A 23,655-nucleotide genomic window follows, 5' to 3' on the forward strand; every position below is an offset into this window, starting at 1 on the left:
CTTATTTATCAGGATTATATATTAGGAGGACCTATTTTTCTCATAAGTGTATATTTTGTCCATATTTAAAATAATTTTTTTGTCAAACATCCCGCAGTAGCACTGATTAAAAATAATAATAATAATAATTATGGCCCCCTCCAGCATTTAAGTTGCCCATCCCTACTATACACACGCACACTAAATGACAAAAATATGGACTGTTAACTTGACTCATTGTCTTTCCTGTTCTGGATTTTCCTTTCCAAGAGCTTTTATGTGGAGTCCTGAGATGTTTGTGTTCCAATCATCCACTGTGGCTGATGTCAGCTTCCTTGTCATTTCCTCCCCTTGCGCGCCAAAGCGCTCTCAATGCTCATGCTGCTTCTTTGTATTCAAACATCATCCCCCGTATTTAAAAGAAATCTGTCATCTCTGGAGGTAATGGCAGCTGGGATGTGGAGGTCTGAGCTTGTGATGTGTTGGGTGGGCAATTAGAAAACAATGTGTTCGGGGATGCAATGCGAGCGCTCCATGATGGCAGCTGTCATGTTTTTGGTGGCAAAGACAGCAGTGAAGTTGTTCCTTTGTCACTGACTGCACATCTCGGGAGCCTTCGCATACTCTAATAAAGAGCAAATTCTACATGTATATTAAACAGTGTGACACATTGCAGCTGCTTTTGCCGCACCGTGCTGTTGTCATCCACAAAATGCCGACTCCTGTGGCACTGAATCACAGCCATGCTTCCAGATCTGAAACAGTTGAGGATTGTTAGAGCAGTGGAATACACATCCCACACATAAATGAGATGCCACGCACATGCAATATAATTTCTCTGAGTGAATTAGACTTCAGTGGCTAGTAATGAGATAAGCCCGTATGCATTAGCACATTGTAATTTGCGAATGCTGAAAGACTGCAACAAAACAACTGTTGAATGCCAAACACATTGAAAAAGTCTGCCAGCCTCCCTATGTACTGCACGACAGTTAATTCGGTTTCTGCCGAATTGCTCAGTGTGCTGCTTTAGGTTAATTGAAGACTTTAAATTGTCCTTAGAAGTTATATTAAAGTTAATCGTATCGTATCGTAAGTTAATGCTTTTTTTTGTGTGTGTGTATGTGCCTAGCAATTGGCTCGATATCTATTGAATGTATTTATCTGGGTAGTGTTGGGAATGGAAAATGTACAACGAAGTAAACAAGGTTATTTGGGTTTTTTGTTATACTCTTATTTGAAAACTAATCGTCAACGTAATTACTATACTCCACGCTTCTCTCTGTGCATATCCAGTTCAATTAAGCAGTGGTGCTGGCAGGCTTCCTCAAGTCCCTTGCGTGTGCCTGTAGTAGGTGGAGAATGTCTTTTCCACGGAGGTCCGTAAGCTTCTCAAAATTGTGCTTTATCGCCGTCGTGGTATGTGTTCTGGGCAATTTTAGTCCAGATAGTAGCTTTTCGGCGAGAGTCATACTTCAACGCTCACTGGCCAAGCAAAATTGTTAGGTGCCCTTTTGCTCACTGCACTTAGTGACTATGTGGTTAGTGTAATAAAAAAATCTATTCATCCACAATTTCTGCAGTGTAGTGACACTGAGGCTTAAATGGAAGATGTGATTGTATGGTAATCATCTTTATTGGTCATTATTTAAAACACACAAGTAATTAGTATGAACCACACTAGAATTGTTGTATCAACTATGACAAACAAAGACATGACACATGCTGGAAATATAATGGAGTCTTAACATAGACTGAAGAAGTTATTTGAATGTTTGCTGGTTTTAGTGTGCATGGTTTGATAGCGCCTACCTGAGGGGAGGAGCTGGAAGAGGTGGTGACCAGGATGTGGAGGGTCAGAGAGACTTTAACTTGCCCATGTCTTGGTTCTTGCAGCGTGCAAATCCTCAAGAGTGGGTAGTTTTTGTCCTTTTTTGTGGCGGCACCAAACCAGACTGTGATGGAGGAACATCGACTAATTCAAAATAACTGTATAGAATGCCTGTTTTAATTGTACAAATTGTAATACTCATTTTGATGTTGAATGTTGAATGAAAATATGCATTATTTTGTTTCAAATGTGTTGTTGTATAATGCAAGATGACACAACATTGCCACTTGTTAAAAAGAAAGCTCCTGTTTTTCATAAAATACAATAACACACAATCTACGACTTTTGCACAGGAGTGTACAGTATTCATTTATTGTAATTTAATATGAGAGTGATACGAAATGACAGGTACAAATTCTTGAACATACCAGGCCAGGGGTAGCTACAAGATTTCTCTCATTCAAATTTCCAAATGAATTAGCATGCTACTTGTGTTGCCTCTTCTTGTGCCACATATTCACCCCCATCACTTTGTCAGTCTGTCAGACAATTGAAACTGTGAGCAAAATGTCCCCCAAGCACTTACTGTCAGAGATGCAGATGGGAGATAATTGCAAAAGGAGGATTAATAAGGAGATAATTGATATTTCCATACTGCGTGATGGGAGATGGTCTCGGCTGGGGTTCTGACCTGCTGCCGGCGTAAGTATTTATTCAGCAGGTGGCAGGGCTGGGCCGCACACGGCAGGAAAACTGTGACGAGGAGGGACAACAGCCTAGCAAGGGCGGCTTGGAGAAGAAGAGAAAAAAAGAGCCGGTGCCGAGGCGAGTGTTCTTGCACCCTCGATTACCTGTCTAATGAGGCGATGCGGCACCATTGTTTTATTACTTAGAGGAAATGGGAGAAATCTAGATTTCACCCAGCAATCCCTGTTTCCCATTGCTAGGCCGGCATTTGTTTTCTCTGTGCGCTGCAGTCTCCCCCCATTATCTCCTCTCACAAGCAATAATACATCTGTTTTTCACTTTTCCTACCCACAAGTTTCGCACTTCAAGTATTAAAGCATTCCTGTTTAATATTAACTGCCTATTAGCCTAGCTAAAACGATGCAATCTCCTAATCATATCAAGCTAAAAAAGGTTGGCTATAGTTTTTCTGTGTTTTGATCGATTTTCTTTTTATGTTTTCCACCTTTCTTTATGTACCTCATCCGTCTTTTCATCTCCTTTCCCTTTTCTTGTCCATCTTTTTTGTGACACACACACACACACACACACACACACACACACACACACACACACACACACGCACACACACACACACACACACACACACACACACACACACACACACGCACGTAGAGATCAGGAACAGCAGTCATAAACACTGCTTCATTGCTCTTGCATAAGCTGCAAATCTCCCTTGAGCCAGAGGAGCTAAAGCAGTTTATACAGGGGAATAGCAAGCACACCTCCCTGGAGCACAACACTCCAGGGGGTACGTGGGATCTCGAGAGGGTTGGGAAGGGCCAAATCATCAAACTCTGGGGGGTAAAGAAAAATAGAGTCAGTGTTGTGCTCGTTGCTGAAAAAAGGTAACCAATTACTAGTTACTGCATTCGAAAGTAACTTGATTACTCTGTTGATTACTAAAAGTAATGCATTCCTGTTCAAAGTAATTAGTTACTTTTTATTTTAAGAGCATTCTTTAATGCGCCCTGCGATTGGCTGGCAACCAGTTCAGGGTGTACCCCGCCTGCCAGCTGGGATAGCCTCCAGCACCTCGCACCCCTTGTGAGGAATGGGTGATTAAGAAAATGGATGGATTTTGTTAATGCTCCCATTTATGCCTTTACAGCATAATTCAAGTGCTACATGGAAAACAATATACTGTTGATCAACTCAACAGTTTAAATTAATTTGCATTCACATCACTAAAGTTTGCTCAGCATTATGGGCTATATCATGGGTGTCAAACTCATTAGCTCAGAGGCCACATGGAGGCAAATATTTTACCAAATGAGCCGGACTGTTAAAATCATCTTATATAAATAACTTAAAAACAATTGGCATCACTGTGTCAGTTATACACAGATGTGAAGGCCAGCCCTAAATAGCGGGGCTAAACTGTGAATAAATTGTTCCAAAAAATAAGACAAATGCAAATGGAACCCGGCAACACTTGGCCCATTATATCAACCTGTTTTGTATATACATTGTTCCTAGAATGCATTGTGTCGCGCAGTAAGTTAAATTATAGGATGTTAATCTATGGCATATGTATTTGTGTTACCAGTCGCTGAATGTGTGTCGTATTCAGCAAGTTTATGTTTGATTTATGTTGGTCTATGTTTTTATTTTTTATTAACTTTCAGGTTGTGTGTAAAATAATGACATCCAGGTCAGTTCTGTGTATAAATTGCATTGCTCATCTGGGGATTGCTTGTGAAATTACAAATATATGTTTTGATTTTGGCCTTCTGATTATTTGGTCTGACTCTTTTTTTTTTACTTCACAAAATCATCTCACGGGCCAGATTAAATCCCTTGGCGGGCCTAATCTGGCCCGCAGGCTTTACGTCTGACACCCCTGGTCTATATAATTGTCAATACTGGATAAAGACGAACCTCACTCAAACAGCATGTATTTTTAAATGCTATTTTAGTCAGACCAGCAAATACTGAAAATATCACAAGGATTTCGGACAACATAAAACATGCTGAATCTATTATACAGACTTCAGATATAGAAAATGAAAGTGACTTCAGCATCATAACAGCTGCTTTGTTTGCCCCTTAAAATGTTCCTTCACAGATTATGTATGGAAACTGGCAAAAAAATGTACAACAGAAAAACAGAAACATTCTGAAATAGATTAATAATACATGTGCCTACATGACCTTTTATGTTGCTTTCTGATGTTGTAGAGTAGAAGTGTTCACCAGTGAGCTTTTGTTGTGTATAGGCCAAATGTTGCAGTTGTCGCGATGTAGTTGAGTCCTTCAATTGTTGTCTATATCTCACATTTTTTAATATTCCCTATCCAAGTAGTTTGGAGAAGATTTTTTTCTCAGTTTTTGGTCCCATTTACCATGTGCCACCTGGGCACTATCATGCTAGCGAGTTACCTGTAAGCGGGAGACTCCACAGTTTAGACTGGCTTGCAAACGCACCTTTGTGCAAACGTCATAGCAACGAGGTACCGGTTGGAGTAAAGTTTTTGCCCATTGACTGAGAAGTGCTATGAATCATTTTTTCTAAAAGGCATCCCAAGTCACTCTGCCACCCAGTCACTGATGGAGACATTCATGCAGAACCATGCTAGTGCTGTGTCCCTGTCCCTTGAGTCCCGCTTGTGTGCACACAGGGAGATTGATTGCACTGTGTGAGTCACGCTGTGTTGGAGGGCTCCCTCCCTCAGCCACCCATCACCTGAGGGTTGCTTCACAAGCTGCCTGCGTGAGATGCTCTGTGAATAAGATATTGACTTGCTTTGTTAGGCCTCCCATTAATGTAGCTTATTATTCTCCACAAGATGGATGGGACCACAAGATGGATGGGACCAGAGGGGGTACAACATGCTCTGTTTTTATTACACACATCATCTGACAGTTATCAGCTATGGGTGGCTGAGTAGAGCGCGATTGCGTACGTCTGGTGTCTGGTGTCAGATGTGTTTATCTCCCCTCAAAGTGCTATGCGGTTGATTGAGTGACCCTTCACCCTTGTGGAGGTGGTGTGTATTACCGACTGATGTGACAGGCGATGCCCTGCCCTTGTCACGATCTCCGCCCTTACCCTTAAACAAAAATCAAAACAATACAGCATCAATGTGACTTTCCACAATGGACAGATTTGTTAGTTAGGGCACAAATCCATACATGATGATGATTTTGCACTGCTTAATGTACTTCAAATGAACATGAACATCCACTTAGAAGAATCTATAATTGATCAATGCAATAGCATATTCAGCAACGCAAAGGTAATGATTGCTTCAGCCAGTAATGTGAGAGAAAGTGACATTACAGGTTTTCCTTGTCGGGTTGCTTACATTTTGCAACTTTTCTAGAGTGAAAAAGAAAATAAGATTGGACATAGTTAGGCTCGAAACATTAAACTGTGGTGTTAGGGCTGAAAGCAGAAATCTATAATGTATCAGAAGGTTTGCCTTTCCACTGTCAATTTTGTCTGGCTTTGTTCCCCCCCACAACTTAAAAAACAGAGGTCAGTGTTGTTGAGCAAGCTCATCACATGCCCTATTTTGTGCAGTCACCTGGCATGTCAATCTTCCGTCCAGAGGCCTTGTTAAAAAGGAGACTTTTGAAAGACTGAATAGGAACCTTCCAATCAGTACACTCTCTCTGCAGATGAACCCGACTTCCTTTGACTGAAATTCCCTCAGCTCTTCTAACCTTAATGGTGCACAGGATAATGGCAGGCAAGTCCTACGGGAGGAAAATGGTCGCGTGTTTCATGTGTGAGTGTTTGAGGAGGCACACTGAACAACATGGCTGTTGGCTGTAAGGACATATAGATTGCATGTGGCTACAATAAGCATATAAGACAACAGTGCACATGATTTCACTGAGAATGCATCAGAGAAAAACATCACAATCGTGATCCTTCCCAACTTTTTCTGTAACTTAATTTGGTAAAGTTTTTTTTATTGATTTTAACTGAAAAAGGTGTTTCAGAGATAGTAAAATATTTACACACCTATAGTGGATTGATTCTTTAATCAAATCAAGAATATGAAATATTGGAAGCCACTTGAATGACTGATGATGCTGTCTTGTTTGACTATATACAGAGAGAGAGAGGGAGAGAGGGAGGGAAGGTGGGAGAGAGAGAGAGAGAGAGAGAGAGAGAGTAAAGTAAATTTTTGAGTTTTTAGATTTTACACTGTTTAACTCTTCACTCCCAGCCATTTTCACTGAAGCAACCCCCTTCGCTCCTGGCTGCTTTACGTTGTGTTCTATTGCTATAAAAACATGGATCCTACCAAAAGAAAGATTAGAGTCATTTCTTTCATCAGGAAAAAAAAAGTATATTCGTATCTGTTTCCGTTTTGCAGCAATTATCATTCGAATATAGCTAAGTTTCATCATTATTCACAAATCTGTTTAAAACTGTGGGGAAAACAGCTTTTTGCAACATGACCCTGGTTGAGCTCTTATACTCTGCTGCCAAGTGCTGGCCATTTTTGTAATAACTACCATTGCTTCAACCGTTCACTTCAATCCTTCTGTATGCTATAGCATAAAAAAACTTAAATACATTTTTGGGACACTGGCAATATTTAAAATAGAACTTATTTTTTGGGAGCAAATGAGTTACCCTTGTTTACAGTTGTGAGATTTTTGCATACATCTTGTGATGCTTGTTGTCGGTCATTACGACTGCTGCCTTTAGCTAACAGTAGGCTGTGTCGTCAGATGGGGACCCGCAATCACTGTGTATATCGACCTTTAACCATTACACCCTCCTGCTGGTTCAAAGTTTATTTATTTATTTATTTTTTAATCAGAGGAACACATTGATTGTATTCAATCTTTGAGGTTCCACTTGTGTTTTCAGAGCCGCATGTCAACAATATGTCTGCCATGTTTGTGGAATATGTTGACAGCATTTTTTTGGGACGTGCCTTTTCAATATTTTGTTTTTAATGTCATGTTATGATGAATTATTCATCTTTGTATTATTTTTGGCAAATTTAACAGAAATTTGGGGCTGTTCAGTTCTAAATTGTTTTACTAGTCAATATTAGCATATTCTATTAATCCATTACTGTTTTTGCTTTGAACTGAGAATTTTCGATATATTGCTGACCCGCCTACCATCTCCTAGCAACCATCCTCCATCATCAGATGCAATGGGAAGGGGGAAAAAAACTGTCAGTAACATGCCCTCCTTGTGCAGCCGACACAAACACTTCTGTCATTTGATATTTGGCTCATGCTTAGGAGAGGGACAGCTGCATGCTACAGGCAACACTGAATAGGCAAGAACATAACTGTGTGAGTTGTTTTTGACACGCCCTCCCGTTGTGTCCCTCTGGGATTTAAGATTTTCTTTCATGTGGCTTGGAACTCTTTGGCCTCAGCTGTTGCAAATCAATGTGCTTTTCCCCCCATTGGAAATGGCTGTGAGGCGTTAGAAGTGTAAACTCTTCCACAAAGCTTCCCTGCATCTGTATGCATAAGGCTGATGTTTCTGGGCGATGTTTGTTTGAAGTGTAAATGAAAATGTGACGCAGCGGAATTGTGAGTCAAATCCTCCATTATTTCTGATATCCTCTCTGGATTTTGGGAAGCCAAGTCAGTTTGGCAATTTCACTAATTCCTGGAGATGAATCTTAATTATGACAAAACACTCAATTTCCATTCCAGGTTTTCAGCAGCTTTAATTCCTGCCAGAGAACCTCAGAGGTGCCGCCACGACAGCTGATTAGGAAACATGTTGCTGGGACGTTTTTTTGTTGTTGCTTCTCAGACCACCTCAATTGTTTATTGTTTATTCATATTTGGAACACTATGTTGAAGTGCCCTTGGGCAAGATCCTGAACCTCAAAGTACTCTTAACGCTGTCATCAGTAAAGAAACAGCATTTTGAGTACTGATAGACCAGTAAGTCTTTTTCAGCCCGATACCGATACCGTTGATTAGTAGTCAAGGGAGCAGGTAACCGATGTTTGAAGCCAATATTCATTTGCAGTAAAAGATTGCCGTCAACATTAAAAAAAAAAATAATGCTATTAAGCACGTTTTTAAAACAATTTTCAACATGTTGAATGTTTTTCTTTTAATTTTAAACATATATAGAATAGACAGCTTTATTTTAAATTTCTAACAAAAAGTGCATGGAGCTTCCAGCCAGGGTCATCAGTATGTCATAAGCTAAATGAAAACTAAACTAGTAAATAGCTCCATAAAGTTTTCAACATAACTGAAATATAGTTTATATATTAATAACTAGAAAAAGTGTAAAAAGCGTGGGAAAGTTGAAAGCTGAATGCTAATAAAAGCTGAATGCATATGTGAAAATGACTATTAGTCCTTCTCAGTTTTTACGAGGCTTCCCTTCATACAGCACTCACCGAAAAGTGGGCATCCTTTAATGAAGGGCCATTGTATTGACAGCTTTGCCCACCTCTGAAAAATAGCCAATGAAATGCTTACAATGATTTCCTGAAGACTCACAAGTGTGCTGAAGCCTCATGAAATGCTGATGTCACTCATATTTTTGTCAGTTTGCCCACCCATTTAGTGCAACTTTCGACACATATTTTTCCCAGTTTTCGGAATTGTTTGCGCTTAAGGGTTCAAAATTGGAGGTGTTCTGTGACATGCTCACATCAGATTCGACAACTTCATGCTTCTCTTAGCAGCCTGGAGCAGGTGGTCCGTACCAAATGGCCGCAGCTTTCCCCCACCTCTATTTATAGTTAGAAAATAGTTAAAACGCACACTCTAGCAAAGATAAATGAGTCATATTTCAGATATGTTAACAGGCTGTATTGCAAAGTAATAGCACAATGCAAAAAAAAAGTCAAGCAGGCTATGGTTACATTTCATCCAGACAGAACATTGAGCCTACCACAAAAATTGGTTCTAATGTAATGTATGGTGGTAGAATAACTCGGAATGTGCGTTTACAATCCAGAACATGTTCAGGCCATGAGGAAAAGAGTCAGTGTGGCGAGGTGCAAAATGTCTATTTCAGGGCTTGCTTTAAGTAGGGTGAGTCACCAGGCTTTTGGAGCACTCGAGGCTGCATGTGTGTGTATATATTTTCATGTGTATATGCCCTCACCCCTCCCCTGCTCCCTCTGTCTTCGTCATAGGCAAGAACACACATTTGCCTGCCTGGAGGGTGCAGGTCTGTGACAGGTTAGGCGTTTTGGATACAGGCCATCCTCACTGTCTTTTCCCCGGCTTCTGGTGGTGAGCTGGCCCTGGTGCAGGGCACAGGCAGCAATATCAATATGTTCGGGTAAATACTGAGATAAGGACCACCAATTTCCACAGCAGAACTGGCTCAGACCAAAAACTGCATGTGTGAATCTCACGTACTACTAATGACGAGACCACAAACATAAATGAGCTATTTTTGGAGACTAGGGTGTGACTGAATTTAGCTTGACAGACAGAAAATGAGCGAAAGAAAGGTGGAGAAATTGAGGGATGAAAGCAAATGATAGATGGAAGCCGCCTACTGCTGCCAGCGAAATGTCAGTGAAACCCCGGGGATACATTGATTAACCTCTCTACACCTAATCTGCCTTCAGCTCCTGCAGCTTTCACTGACGGTAAACAGACAGGCTGGTGGAAAACAAATGAGTAGGGTTCCGGTACGGTGTACGCTTCCCCAAAGGGAGCACCTGGTTTGGATAAAACTAAATACTTTCAGTTTCAATAGAATTAGCTTTGGACATGGGCTACCTTTTTTTCTTGCATTTAAACCCATCCGGTTGTCTCACACAACCATGGAGTCAACCCATACAAGCATGATTTATACCTCAAAGACTATCTGTTCTCTTTAGGACAAGGTTTAGCAATCTATTCCAAGGCTCTGTATAAACGGTTTCAAATCGCATTTTGCGGGTCAGAACTAATACGTGTCTCATTTGAACACATTTAATAGCAAAATGCCAACCGTCCAAGGAAAGTTAAAGAAAAAAAGAACCACCGAGAAGGAGGGCGTCGTGACTCAATGGTCGTCTCCCAACCCAGAGGTTGTGGATTTGGTCCCATGCAGTTGTGAAAACGTCGAAGTATCCTTGAGCAAGATTAAAAAGTTTTGCTGGTCTCACGTGGACTACTGCAGGTAGTCGGAGGTCAAGGGAAGCTATTTGCTACTTACACAGAAGGAGTTTGCTCGCAACAGCTTTGGCTGACCACTAGTGCGCCTAACACATTTTGGAGTTGCTCCTAAATCAGTAATCATCGCCTGCATGGTGGCGGATAAACTACATTAACTCATTCACTCCCAACCATTTTCACTGAAGCAACCCCCTTTGCTCCAGGCTGTTTTATTGGATTTTGACTGATTTTGCAAGGCCCACAGCATATTGTTTTCTATTATTATTATTTTTTTTAGAAAGGGGGAAAAATGGAACCTACCAAAAGAAATATTTAAAGTTTCTTCTTTCATCAGGAAAAAAAAGTATATTTGTATCTGTTTCCGTTTTGCAGCAATTAGGATTAGAATATAGCTAATTAAGAAATGAAGAAAGAAAATTAAGTGTATGGACTCAGGAGGAAAAATCATACTCGCTAAACTGAATTGGAACTGGAAATGAATTCAATTCTGTCAACCAGGAGGGCCTTGTGGCTCAGTGTTAGCGTGGTCGTCTCCTAACCCAGAGGTTGCGAATTCGACTCCATGCCAGTGTGACCACGTCGAAGTGAGCAAGATACTGAACCCCCAGTAGGTCCTGATGCTGCAGTTGATTGTAAAGCGCTTTGAGGGCCTTGTAAAGGTGGAAAAGCACTATATAAATGAAGTACCATTTACCATAATATTAAAACATAGTATGAGATACATGGAATTTATCAGTACCGGTATTTGTTTGTTTTCACAACAGAGCCATGAGTTTTGCCTTTGACTTTTGATGTCTGCACAATAAATGTCCTGAAACTTACACTGCAGCATTTTTTTAACCAATTTAGCTTTGCTTCTGGACATCAAAATAACTGTTGATTCTACAAAAAACAAAAAGTTAATTCATTATATTGTTATATTTTTGTTTCAGGTCCCTGGAATTAACCTGCAAAAAAATATAATAATAATGAAAATATTGTTGTAAGTTAGATTTAAGTCCTTCATTCGCAAATAAACTCTGCAAAGAAAAAAAAAGTATCAAGGTAAATAGTAGGGGTCTATACACCTTTGCCACTAGTATTATATATAAACGCAAAACTTGCAGTCAGAGTTTTCTGAGCTCACAGACCACTCCCTCACTAAAACAAAGCTGCTCCTTTGAGAGTTGCCTTTTATTGTAGGCAGTCTAAGATACACCTGTGCACTAATCATGGTGTCCAAACAGTATCTTGATATGGGCTGCACACCTGTGAGGTGCAATATGTTTTTTTGGCAAAGGAGAAGTGCTCACTATTACAGATTTAGACTGGTTTGTGAATAACATTTGAGAGAAATGGTGATAATGTGTATGTGGAAGACAATCTAGATCTTTGAGTTCTTCATAAAAAATGGGAGCAAAAACAAAAGTGTTACGGTTATATTTTTGTTTAGTATAAAAACACCAACATTCGAGAGTTCATTCACAAGCCTTTTTTTGTTTGTTTTTTCTTGCAGTCTGCTCCCAGTTCTCCAAAGGTGTGTATGCCATCATCGGCTTATATGACAGGAAGACGGTCAACATGCTCATGTCCTTCTGCGGCGCCCTGCACGTCTGCTTTGTTACTCCGTCCTTCCCGATTGAGACGGCCAACCAATTTGTCATCCAGCTGAGGCCTGAGTTGCAGGATGCTCTCGTGGGTGTGATCGAATACTATGGATGGAACAAGTTTGTCTACATGTACAGTTCAGATTCTGGTAGGTATCTATCTATCTATCTATCTATCTATCTATCTATCTATCTATCTATCTATCTATCTATCTATCTATCTATCTATCTATCTATCTATCTATCTATCTGTCGGTCGGTCGGTTGGTCGGTCTGTCTGGCAGTGGTGTCCAAATTAGAGCCCGCTGTCCATTTTCCAGCACCCCTCAGCATATATATATATATATATATATATATATATATATATATAAACTAACTTTACATAGCCTGCAACCCTATTCAGTAAGTATTCATGACCGCCCCTTCATTTTAATAACATTTCATGACGCATTTCATGCTGACAACCACGAAATAAATAAATATGAGGGCAGAAGGTTTTTATTTATTGACGTTAAATTCTATTTTGATATTTATTTTTGAATTTGCTTCCACAATTATTTTTGTATTTATTTTAATTTATTTTCCTTTGTAATAGGACAGATTCTATTCTTTCGCTTGGTAGATTTGGTTTAAATATAATCATGGAACAATATCCTGTGAGTCTTGAAAATGTCAAAATGCTCTAAAATGGCCGGGAGTCAATGACTCTCTAACAGCATACTTTTGATAAAGACCCTTCCAGACAGAGGCCACATCTAGGCTGCTTGGTCTTCACATCGTCATTGAGACGGATATGCGGTTTCTGAATGACGAACTATCAGTTAGTTTTATACTGTGTAATTGTTTTTATAATGGGCTAGAATACTGAATGCACTCGCACTGACTGGCAGATAAATCGCACAAACAACAAAGATTCAGCTTTTCATTGTGCTCATCTCAGCAGGAATTTCCGCTGCTTGGAAATACACAGACAGAAGAACTAAAAGAGTCATCCTCATGTTTTCTTATCTTCTTCCCGGGAAGAAGCTCTATCAGCTCTATCTTCTCCATGTTGTCAGGCCCTCTCCCAGGTGTTTTGGTGCATGGCCACAAATGGGAGGGAGGGGGTGGGGGGCGTTGCGGTGCGGCAAAAGCGCTCATGCACTATTCACTACATACAGTATCAGCAAATACATGAACACAGCTGACTGCATGATGTTAATGATGACATTTTGTCTCACCTTTTTACAAATTAAAACAGTTAAAGTTAAAGTACCACTGATTGTCACACCCATCTAAGTGGGGGTGATCTAACCCCCCAATTCCAAACCTTAATGATGAGTGTCAAGCAGGGAGGCAAATGGGTCCCATTTTTATAGACTTTAATATGACCCGACCGCGGATTGAACGCACAACCTCCCAGTCTCATGGCGGACACTCTACCACTAGCTCACTGAGCTGGTATATTCCCAGGTGTATCCCAAGGATCAAGAATTATATAATGGATTTCATTACACTTGACAAAGCACACAGCTAAGGGAATGAACGAGGTCAGCAAATGGCTCCTATTTGCGGAAGTGGAAATTTATTTAAATGTATAAAGACAAGAAAAGCATTTTTACTTGTGGAGTTATCACTTCAAGTCACTTAATAAATAACCTGGCTATAACTGTTTGCATGTGTGCGTGTGGACACATCACCAAACATTTTAACAACTAGTATTCATTCACTCAAACGTTTACAAATGTAATTTCACACCTGAGTCGGCATGCACTCCATTGACCCACCTATTTGAACAAAATCAATGAAAAGGTCTGTTTTACACAATACAGTCGCCACCCTTTGGAGCTTTCAAGGACACATTGCACAATATTACGCTGCTAAGCTTAGTGATGGGCAGTGACAGTGAAGATTTCACCCTCTTCCTTAGTCCTCTTGACGCATGATGGCCTTTGTGTTCCGCACGTCCCAAAGATTGTTTTAAATGTCCTGCAATCCATTTATCTTCCACACTCGGTGCACTGTGTGTGTACTGGATACATTCACCCTCCGTGTGATTGAGTGGTAGAATTGAGTCGGTGCAATCCCTATCAGAAGTCGCCTGTTGCCTGGATACAACAGTGCAGTCATCTTAATCTACAAGGTTATTTTAAGACTTTAAGATAATATCTTGAAAGAGGTTTGGCTTATGTGGGTTTGTATTATTTATTCACATCTAGTCTGAGCTTTTACATTAAATATTTGGCTGTGTTGTGTTGTCTTCATGAAAGAAAAATATCTTGTAAGCATTTAAAGGTGGCAATTTTGAGATACTGTATGTTCTTGTCATCTTACCATGCAGCACTTGATGAAAAAAAAGGACATATTGTTTGTTTTACAAAAGCTAAGATTGGGAAAAACATATTTGATAGGCTAATAAGACATCATTAAAAAAGAAAAAGAAAAAACATCAATGAAATGGTTTCCTAAAGGTTTATTTTCTCAACTCTCAATTGCCTGGCGCCCAAGGGTGCTTTTGGGAGCTAGATTCCATTAAGATATTATTCTCATTTAGGATGCCTTGAAAGGACCGTTTTACTTTGACTTGTCCTACGAGGCTCCTTGTCAGCCTTTTTCAAAATCATTGGGGTTGCATCAGCAACTTGTCTTCATCTAAAATAGGATGTTCAATGAAGGCAATATGAACCAAAATGTAGGACAGGCTAAAAAAAACTCTCTTGGAGTGCAAAATACCAGACACTTTAAAACACATTAATGTGAACAAAACACTCCTTTTTGTGTTTTTCATTTGCATGATCTGACATAATATATGTCTGCTGATATAACAAATAAAACATACACGTGTTTTCCTTGGGCCCCAAATGAGAGGGTATGGTCAGCAGTGTTGGGCATGTTACTTCCAAAATGTAACATATTTCATATTACTAGTTACTTGCATTTGAAATTTTAAGTTACTTTTAAGTTACTTTTTTTTAAAAATCGATATTAATTTATTTAATAATGATTTTGAGATTTTAAAAATAAAATGAAAAATTTGCAACCATAACTAATGAGGACCTTTAACTATATAGCGTGTTGTATAATGTTAAATATTTTTACTCTATAGTGTGAGATCACTGCCTTCGATTCATATTTGTATCAAGATGTATTTTTTTCCAAATATAAATATTGGAACTGATATTTGGTCCGGTAAATAAATAATCCCAGACTGTACACCATAAATAAATTGATCAACATACTCAAATAAATTTACATATAAGGGAAATATGAGTTTATATTGCCAATGTGTGTTTATCTTATCAATAAACACAATACAATTTGTATGTATTGTAAACTAGTATGCAAAGAAACTGGCTAAATAATAGTGATAGACGAAGTATAATTGATAACTGGTCTAACAAAATAGATGGATGGATTGAAGTGTTTAATAAAAGCAAAAATATTTATGCTATGTTCACACTGCAGCCCACTTCAGATTATTATTTTTTGCCCATATATGCAACGTGTCTGATGTTTTTTCCCCATGCAGTGTGAATAATAGGCTACAATTCCAATTTCTTGTCTTCTTTATAAATCTGATATCTGTGATGCGTCTGCAATATGAACACAAAGTAACATTGTCAAATTTATATTTGCCTTTAATTTAATTCCATTTGAAACATGAAGCCTTAAATTGACATTTGTGGTAGCCCGGCAAACTTTATATTTATTCCGCAAAGCAATGACGCGACGTCAGCTTTAGTAGACGACTCAAACTCTCCATACGTCGCCTCATTTCCCCAAAACATTTCTAATACCGTCTCCTGTCTCACTACTCTGGCGATATGAGATGAACAGGCCCGTACTTACATGTAAATCCATGTGATAAGGCGATCCCCGACGCGACACCATGCGGGACCATAATTATGTACAGTAAACACGGTGTCACGTTACGTCGTGTTTTGAGTGTACGGCACTCGATGACGTGCCCGTGCGATTGGAGTTGCTTTAGCGTGACGTCATCAGACACTGGAGATCTTCCCAGAAATGCATTTTGCTCACCGACAGCCAATCGGTGATCATCATTTTCCATACTGCAAGTAATGGCACAATCATTCAAATCATATCTAAAAACACAATAATGCTTACATTTTCTTATTTCTTAACGCAGTTTATTATTATTTTTGTTTTACTGTGTTTGCTTGTGCTTGTATTTTGAATGTTTGCCGTTTTATTTCGCGACACCATAAGTTCCGTAACTGTGAGTTGCTTCACAAAAAATCACCTGTACAGAGGCGACTATTGTGTTAATGGAATGCGATGCTGTTCTCTAAGGAGGTCAGGTGTCCAGCATACCACTTTATGATACGTGTTTTCAATGCAATAGTAAACAACTCTACTCACAGATGATTGCTTTACTTTGCCCCTCCCGCTGCTTTTTTTTTTTTACTTAATCGGTGATTATATGCTTTTGTGGTCACAAAATTGTAACGCATTACGGGGGTCAGTAACATGTAATAATATTACCAACATTTATTACAGTAACTCCTTATATTACGTCGTTACTGACTAAACGTGATATATTACTTAATATTTTTATATTAAATACGTTACTTTTGAAACACGTTACTCTCAACACTGATGGTCAGTGACGTCGCAAACTGGCTGACATACACAAAAGTGTGGTTAGCGGCTCATGCATTGATGAACTAGTTGCCACGACTAAAGTGTAATGCGCAACACATTGATCATCGGCACTTCATGCATACGTGGCGGTAATGTGTTTCAGTACAGCGCTAACAAAGTCTCACATGAGCGGAGCCCTCTTCTCCAAATGGTTCTGCGCTACCGGCCTCTTGATTATCACGCAGAGGGAGCAGAGGAGAAAGCTAAGGCTCTCAGTAGCGGTGAAGATTTTTTAGTGGAATATTTGGAACAATCACATGTTATAGGTATAATGAGTTACCATTCAGGTATTCCCATAACATTTGGCAGCTTTGCATTTTGCCACATAAATGTCAACTCTTTCACAGTCTTGCCTTTCAATGAGGCGTAAAATGTGAAGTTTTACTCACAAACTTCGATGCAAATTCTTTTGCTTATTGTCTTGTTTCTAGCCTTGAATTACTTATTGTGACTTTTACACTTTTACGACATCATATGGCTGCTGTCATCGGTTCTGGAATTTCACAGCAACTTTTAATGATTGAATCTAGTGCTGTCACTAATGATTTTTTTTTTTTTTTTAATGAAGTGTCCTATGGATTATTCCATCGATTAATCTCCCCAGATTTTTTTTAATTGTTATTTTTTTTTTTTTTTAAGTCCACTAACTTACTTTTACCTGAGTTGAATTCAGTGGATGTTCCTTATCTTCTGCACACATATGCACATATTACACAAACACCATCAAAATTAATCTCTGCTAAACGATTAACAATTACAATTAGCATTAGCCCTAAATAAACTCACTTACTTATTGTACTTTTCCTGAAAATCACTTAATAGCCCAACATATGAAAAATTAAAGTTGATGAAAATATTAAATGGTAAATGGAGTGCACTTAAATTAGCGCTTTATCTTCATCATGTTTCCTAAGCCTGACGTATTTGCTTGTCTCGTTCAAACATATTGAGTTGTCGAAGCCTACAATGGCCATTGATGCAGCATACTGACCGTACAGAAAGGTTTTTCAAGTAACTTACTTTATGCTCCAGGAACCCGAGCCGTCACCCTGGTGTTTTTCTTTGGGTCCATCCCATTTTAAATTCATAAACATAATGAGTACTCGCTATTGTAGCTTCGTACTTGACAATGCTACTAGCGAATGTTAACCTAGCCAATGGTATTGTGAAGTGAGTTCATTTCTAAGGTCCGCCAGCGTCTTCCTTGCGTGTGTTGTTAAGTGCATTGCAGCCACCTGGGTCAATTTGGCTCGGTTATTTCACATTTGGTGGCATAAAACCGTAGTAATGGTCCTTATGGCAAATGCTTGATGTACCAACCAAAGCTATGGAGAACAAATTTCACATGTATGTATGGACGTATTTCACTAGTGTGTATGTGGATGTTTCACTTATATGCGTGAATGCATTTCAGAGATGTTTATAATTTCAATAGTGTGTATGAACGCGTTTCACTTGTATGTATGAACACATTTCACTAGTGTGTACGAGCGCATTTCACTTGTATGTATGAGCGCGTTTCACTAGTGTTTATGAGCGTGTTTCACTTGTATGTATGAACACATTTCACTAGTGTACATGAGCAAAAAAAAATTTCAGTGGTGTTTATAAGAACATTTTAGTTATATGTGTGAGATCTAATCCCGAATTATGGCCCAGACGGCACCTCATACAACGGTATGGTCCGTCGCGTTCCGACCTTGCGCATCGCATTCGCGACCTGGAGATAGAGGGCCGACAGTTTGCCAATTTCATGCCCTGGAATGGTCCAGTGTGCGTCCGCCACCACCCCCTAGATTACACCGCATGCGTGTGCATTGCGGATCCGCTCCGCCGATTTGTTTCCATTTCCAGCTTGTTCATATTATGTGGATCGACTGCCGACCAGCTTGTCGTGCCGAAACCGCCAGACTAATAGACCCACGCGGGCAGGCGACGGCCACCAGGCAGCAATGTTCTCCCGCGCCTTCCGGTCAAAATGGATTTCTCAGCCTCGTGTCATCATCTTTAAAATTAATATTGAGTATCATTTCTAACAGCTGTTTTGTTGTTGTGTGTGTTTTTTTTTAAATTACTCTTTTTATTAATTTTTTTAGGAAAACATACCGGCCCGGAAAAAAATGGATCGATCGCCGTTATATTTTTGTTTCTCAAATAAATGTTTTGGACATTAGTTTATTCTATTTTATTGTTGTCATTATTATTTTAAAATCTACAAATATTTGAACACTGAGAGTGTGTATAGGCCTTCTGTATTTAAATAAGAGATACGGTACGTTACATTTTTTTTACGCCTATTAAGAAAAGTGCATGTATAAAGTGTGTGGTGAGGTGTTAAAAACATATATAATAAATGAAAAATATATAGGATGAACAATTTTTTTTTTTAATAAACGAAAAAAATATATACTGTGCTGTATAATATGTAAAGAAATAAAAAACTTTTAACGGAGAAAAAAATATATGTACATATATGATGAATGAAAAAGCATTCATAATAAACTAAAAATCATACCAAAACGGAAAAACATATAATAAAAGAAAAAAAGTTGGGTTGGGGATGGGGTACGCGGATTTCCATTATCGCGGGTAGTTTTTGGAACGTAACACCCGCGAGAAACGAGGGAACACCAATAAATTAATTAGAAATCTTATATTTATTTAGCGATTTTGACATGGATTGTTTTGTTACAAACATCAGACATGCTAATTTTCTCCCTTTTCAGTTTAAGAGACCATAAACAAACCGTAACAAGCCAATTAGTTAGTAGTGGTGAATGCCGGTTGGAGTCCGTCAGCAATAAATGTCCGTGCGAAATGCTCGAAACATTGGTTCCGGGCCTCCCAGCAACTTCCAGGTGCCGCAAATTTGTTTTAAAAAAATTATTAAAATAGCTTTTTGGGTTTAGGGTTAGGGGTTGGTCGACCCAACCGACTTGGCCTTTTTTTTTTACCAGCCCTAATTGAATGAATAACAATTTATTTCGATCAGTCATAAAAACAAACAAAAAAAACACACATGTTCATCTCAAATATTAAAGCTCTTATCTTAATAAATAGCCCATTTAATGGTTCTGTACGATTTGACTTTGTTATTATCCTTACAGGGCAAAATGTTGCTCTAACTGGACACGCTGATCTTTCCCTCACGCCTTGAGTAACAGCTTCCTATGTCACCTTTGCGCACATCAGTTTCAGTGTTGGATATGATAACTTAGTAAAAGCCCCCATTTAGTTTCTCTCTGGTCTCCCCGCTGAAAGGCATCGCTTCTCGTCTACGTCTTTCACTTCCTGGCTGTCTTTCTCATACTCTATACTCATATTGTGGTTATTTATGGAGGTTGAACGTCATCCATCCTTTTGTTACTTAATGAGTTGGCGTCAAATAGGCACATTGATTGCCTGAAGAGCTGGTTGGTGTGCATTCAAAAAGGGCCAAGGCATCATTTTCCAGTGGCAGTGACTGCATTTATCATTTTCCTTTGACAGAGAACGTTGTGTTGTTGGGGTTGCCATTTTTACATTTGCTAAAAATGAATCAAATGCCCGAACAGACATTACCAAATGGTGGTATGCAAAAACATCGTCTGTTGGCCCCCAAAAACATTGCTATATTTCTAAAATTCATATGCATTTTTTTTTTTGGGTTACAGCTGCCAATCTGCTGCTACAGTGAAATAATGACATTTTCTCACTGGAATGTTTGTGGCTCCCAGCTTGAGTGGCTGACTTCCAAGAGAAAGGGAGCAAAAAGCAATGAGTCAGAGCGTTGTGTGTTTTCTAATCACCCTTTTCTTCCTGTTTTTGCAAGAGTTCTTCTCTCATTGGCTGCTCTTGCTCTCACTCCATGGCGCTCCAGTGTCCAGGCAACAGTGCAGGACTGTGGCAATGTCACTTATAATTGTTACTTGGAGGATGTGAACTGGCTTGTGACGGTGTCTTTGGCTGTGATGCATGGGCTGAGTGTTTGTTGGTGTAGAAGTGGTCATTATTTAGGCCAGCACACTTGGACGTGTCAGTGTGCTGAATGGACTCAACCACTCATTACACTTTATCACTAAACCTACAGGGGAAGTTCTGATGGATGGGCTTTGTTCCTTGCCCTTGTTTCTCTCCTTTAATATTACTATGGGTGGGGAAAAGCATAGGAACTTACTATACAATATTTTTACACTGATATGAATTCATAATAATTATGAAATATTCACTATATTGCAGAAAAAAAAACTGCAAATAACCACAATATCTTAGTGCTGTAATATATACAAATTAATTCATCACAATAACTTAAGTGTAAAAAAAAAAAACACTCACTCATAATGTGTCCATAGCAACAGTCTGAAACATATATTTCCTTTTTTTTTAAGCGCTAGAAAAAAATATTCACACCCAATAATTTGTAACAAAAAAATAGCATCACAAACAACAGTTATTCACTGTCATCACTGTATGTTGTACATACTGTAAATGTTGAATGCTTGAGGGGACCAAATAGACAATATGCATTAAGTGGAAGCTCTGACGGCCCATTTCGAGATATTGATGGATAAACAGAGCAATATTGTAACAGTTGATAAATTGATGATGTATATTTGAACGACATGTCAAGTGCATGTTGGTGAGTGCACACTCGATGATGTCGCAATGTATCCCCTCGTGGAAATTGAGGCCTCCCATGGACGACGGTGCTCTACGCTCTGTGTGCACTCTGCATGCAGGGAGCAGCACACTGTGCCTGTTTTCTGAGTTTGAGACGCTCACAAGCTGAGCCGTGATAGGCTGTTACCTGAGCACTGACTGTGATGTCATTTTCAGTTGACAGCAAGTGGCAAAATGGCCACCTCCTGAGATGAATGAAACAGGTGATGCTTATTTAAGATAAAATTATTCAGAATAACGTGCTTAGAATAGTGGGGCTGCATAGAACATTTAGTAAATATTTTTTTTATTTATTTGTGTTTTTTAATATTTACAGTTTTCTAGAGCATTTTTAGAGACACCTGCCAATTTAATAGTGAATTTACAGGCATATGCTAATGATAGACTGATATGGCCGATACTGATTATAAGTAGGAGGCCGATAACCGATATTTTGAAACGGTATTCATTTGCAGTAACAGAGAAAATATTAGCGTCAATATTGCCGTAGATCCATAAATGAAACGTTCCCTGTATCTCACTGAGCGACAAATGCATACGAACAGTTTTTGGTCAATTCATTTAGCTGCAAAAGTAAGTGAACCTTCAGCTGTATTGCTTTAAACAAGCAGTCAAATAGGATCAGGTAGGACAAATTGGTAGCTAAACTAACCACTGAAATGGACCAATGAAATGAGAGGTTTCGCAAAGAAATTGTGCATCACTGACAGAAACATAGACAAAATCACGTCACTTTAGTCTTACCCGGGTGAACCCTTACACGTCAGTCATGCTGAGAGGAAGAGAAATCTCAGGGGACCTCAGGATTGGGTAGTGACAGCACATCTGTCTGGAGAAAGCTATAAAATCATCTAAAAAAAATTAAGCTTCATCATTCCACTGTGAGGCAGATCATCTGCAACTAGAGAACACTGAAAATTACTACAATCCTGCCTAGAAGTTGCCGACTTTCTAAAATATCAGCAAGACCCACAAGACAAATGATAATTCAGGTAAAAAGCCATCTCAAACATCACATCGAGGGATTTGCAGACCTCTTTTGCTGCATCTGGTACACATGTGCATGCTTCAACAATCAGAGGAAAAGTCAATCGACAAGGTTTTCATGGAAGGCTTGCTAGGTAGAAGCCTCTGCTCACAAAAAAGATCAAAGCTGCCCATCACAACTTTGCCAGAGAGTACCTGGACAAACCTGAAGCTTTTTGGAAGTCCTTTCTGTGGATAGATGAGTCCAAAATTGAACTATTTGGTCACAACTAAAACATGTTTGGTGAAAAGTCAACACTGCATACCAGCAAAAGAACCTTCACCCTAAAGTGAAGCAGGGTGGGGAGAATGTTAAGTTCTGGGTTAACTTTTCATCCTTAGGACCTGGACAACTCCACATAGTCCAGGGAATCATGAATTCAGAGGAATATTGTGAAATCCTTGATCATAACCTGAAGCCGTCCTTTGTGAAGTTACAGCCTGGTAGACGATGGATCATGCAACATGACAATAATCCAAAGCATTCCGGCAATACAACCAAGGAATGGCTGAAAAACAACAAGATTCATGTTGTGGATGTGCCCAGTCAAAATCCTGACTTAAATTATTTCAAAATATTTTGGTGGGACCTGAAGCGGGCAGTTTATGCTAGACGCCCATCCAACCTCTCTCAATTGCCTGAATTTTGCGAGGAAGAGTAGCAAAAATGTGAAAGACTGATAAGTCACTAAATAAAGTGTTTGGATGAAGTTCTCATTGCAAAAGGAGGTGCAATGTCCGATTAAGTGAGAGGTACACATACTTTTGCTCCCATGAAATCGAGTTTTTCTTAAATCAACAACTTTTGTTCAAGAATGAATGACAGTAGTATCATTCTTTCTGTTCAATTCCATTATATTCAATGTCAGCATTGTAGATTTGGGTATGACTAAACATTTAATAGGGTTATTTTAATATTTTATACAAAAAATCTGACCATGCCTGCAGGGTTCACAAACTTTTGATTAGCACTGTACATAATAAATGACAAAAATATATAGTGTGAAAGAAAAAACATTTAGAATAAACAAAAAATATATGTACTGTGTTAAATAATAAGTAAATAAAAAAAATATTTTTAATGGATAAAACGACTAAATGAAA

At 39.0% G+C, this 23,655-nt stretch overlaps 1 protein-coding gene across 6 annotated transcripts in view; it reads left to right on the top strand.

Annotated features, from left to right (window-relative positions):
• The window catches only part of gria1a (glutamate receptor, ionotropic, AMPA 1a), a 93,225-nt gene that overhangs the window by 14,364 nt on the left and 55,206 nt on the right, over positions 1-23,655 (top strand). For all 6 annotated transcript variants that reach the window (XR_013295481.1, XM_077577310.1, XM_077577312.1 and 3 more), the window contains exon 3: positions 12,132-12,371. Coding sequence is in view for 5 of the 6 variants with exons in the window: in XM_077577310.1 (XP_077433436.1) it covers positions 12,132-12,371 (240 nt within the window). In the remaining variant the exon portion in view is untranslated. The remainder of the gene's footprint in view (positions 1-12,131; positions 12,372-23,655) is intronic.

The sequence above is a fragment of the Vanacampus margaritifer genome, chromosome 10, assembly GCF_051991255.1.
Source record: "Vanacampus margaritifer isolate UIUO_Vmar chromosome 10, RoL_Vmar_1.0, whole genome shotgun sequence".
Lineage (NCBI taxonomy): Eukaryota > Metazoa > Chordata > Actinopteri > Syngnathiformes > Syngnathidae > Vanacampus > Vanacampus margaritifer.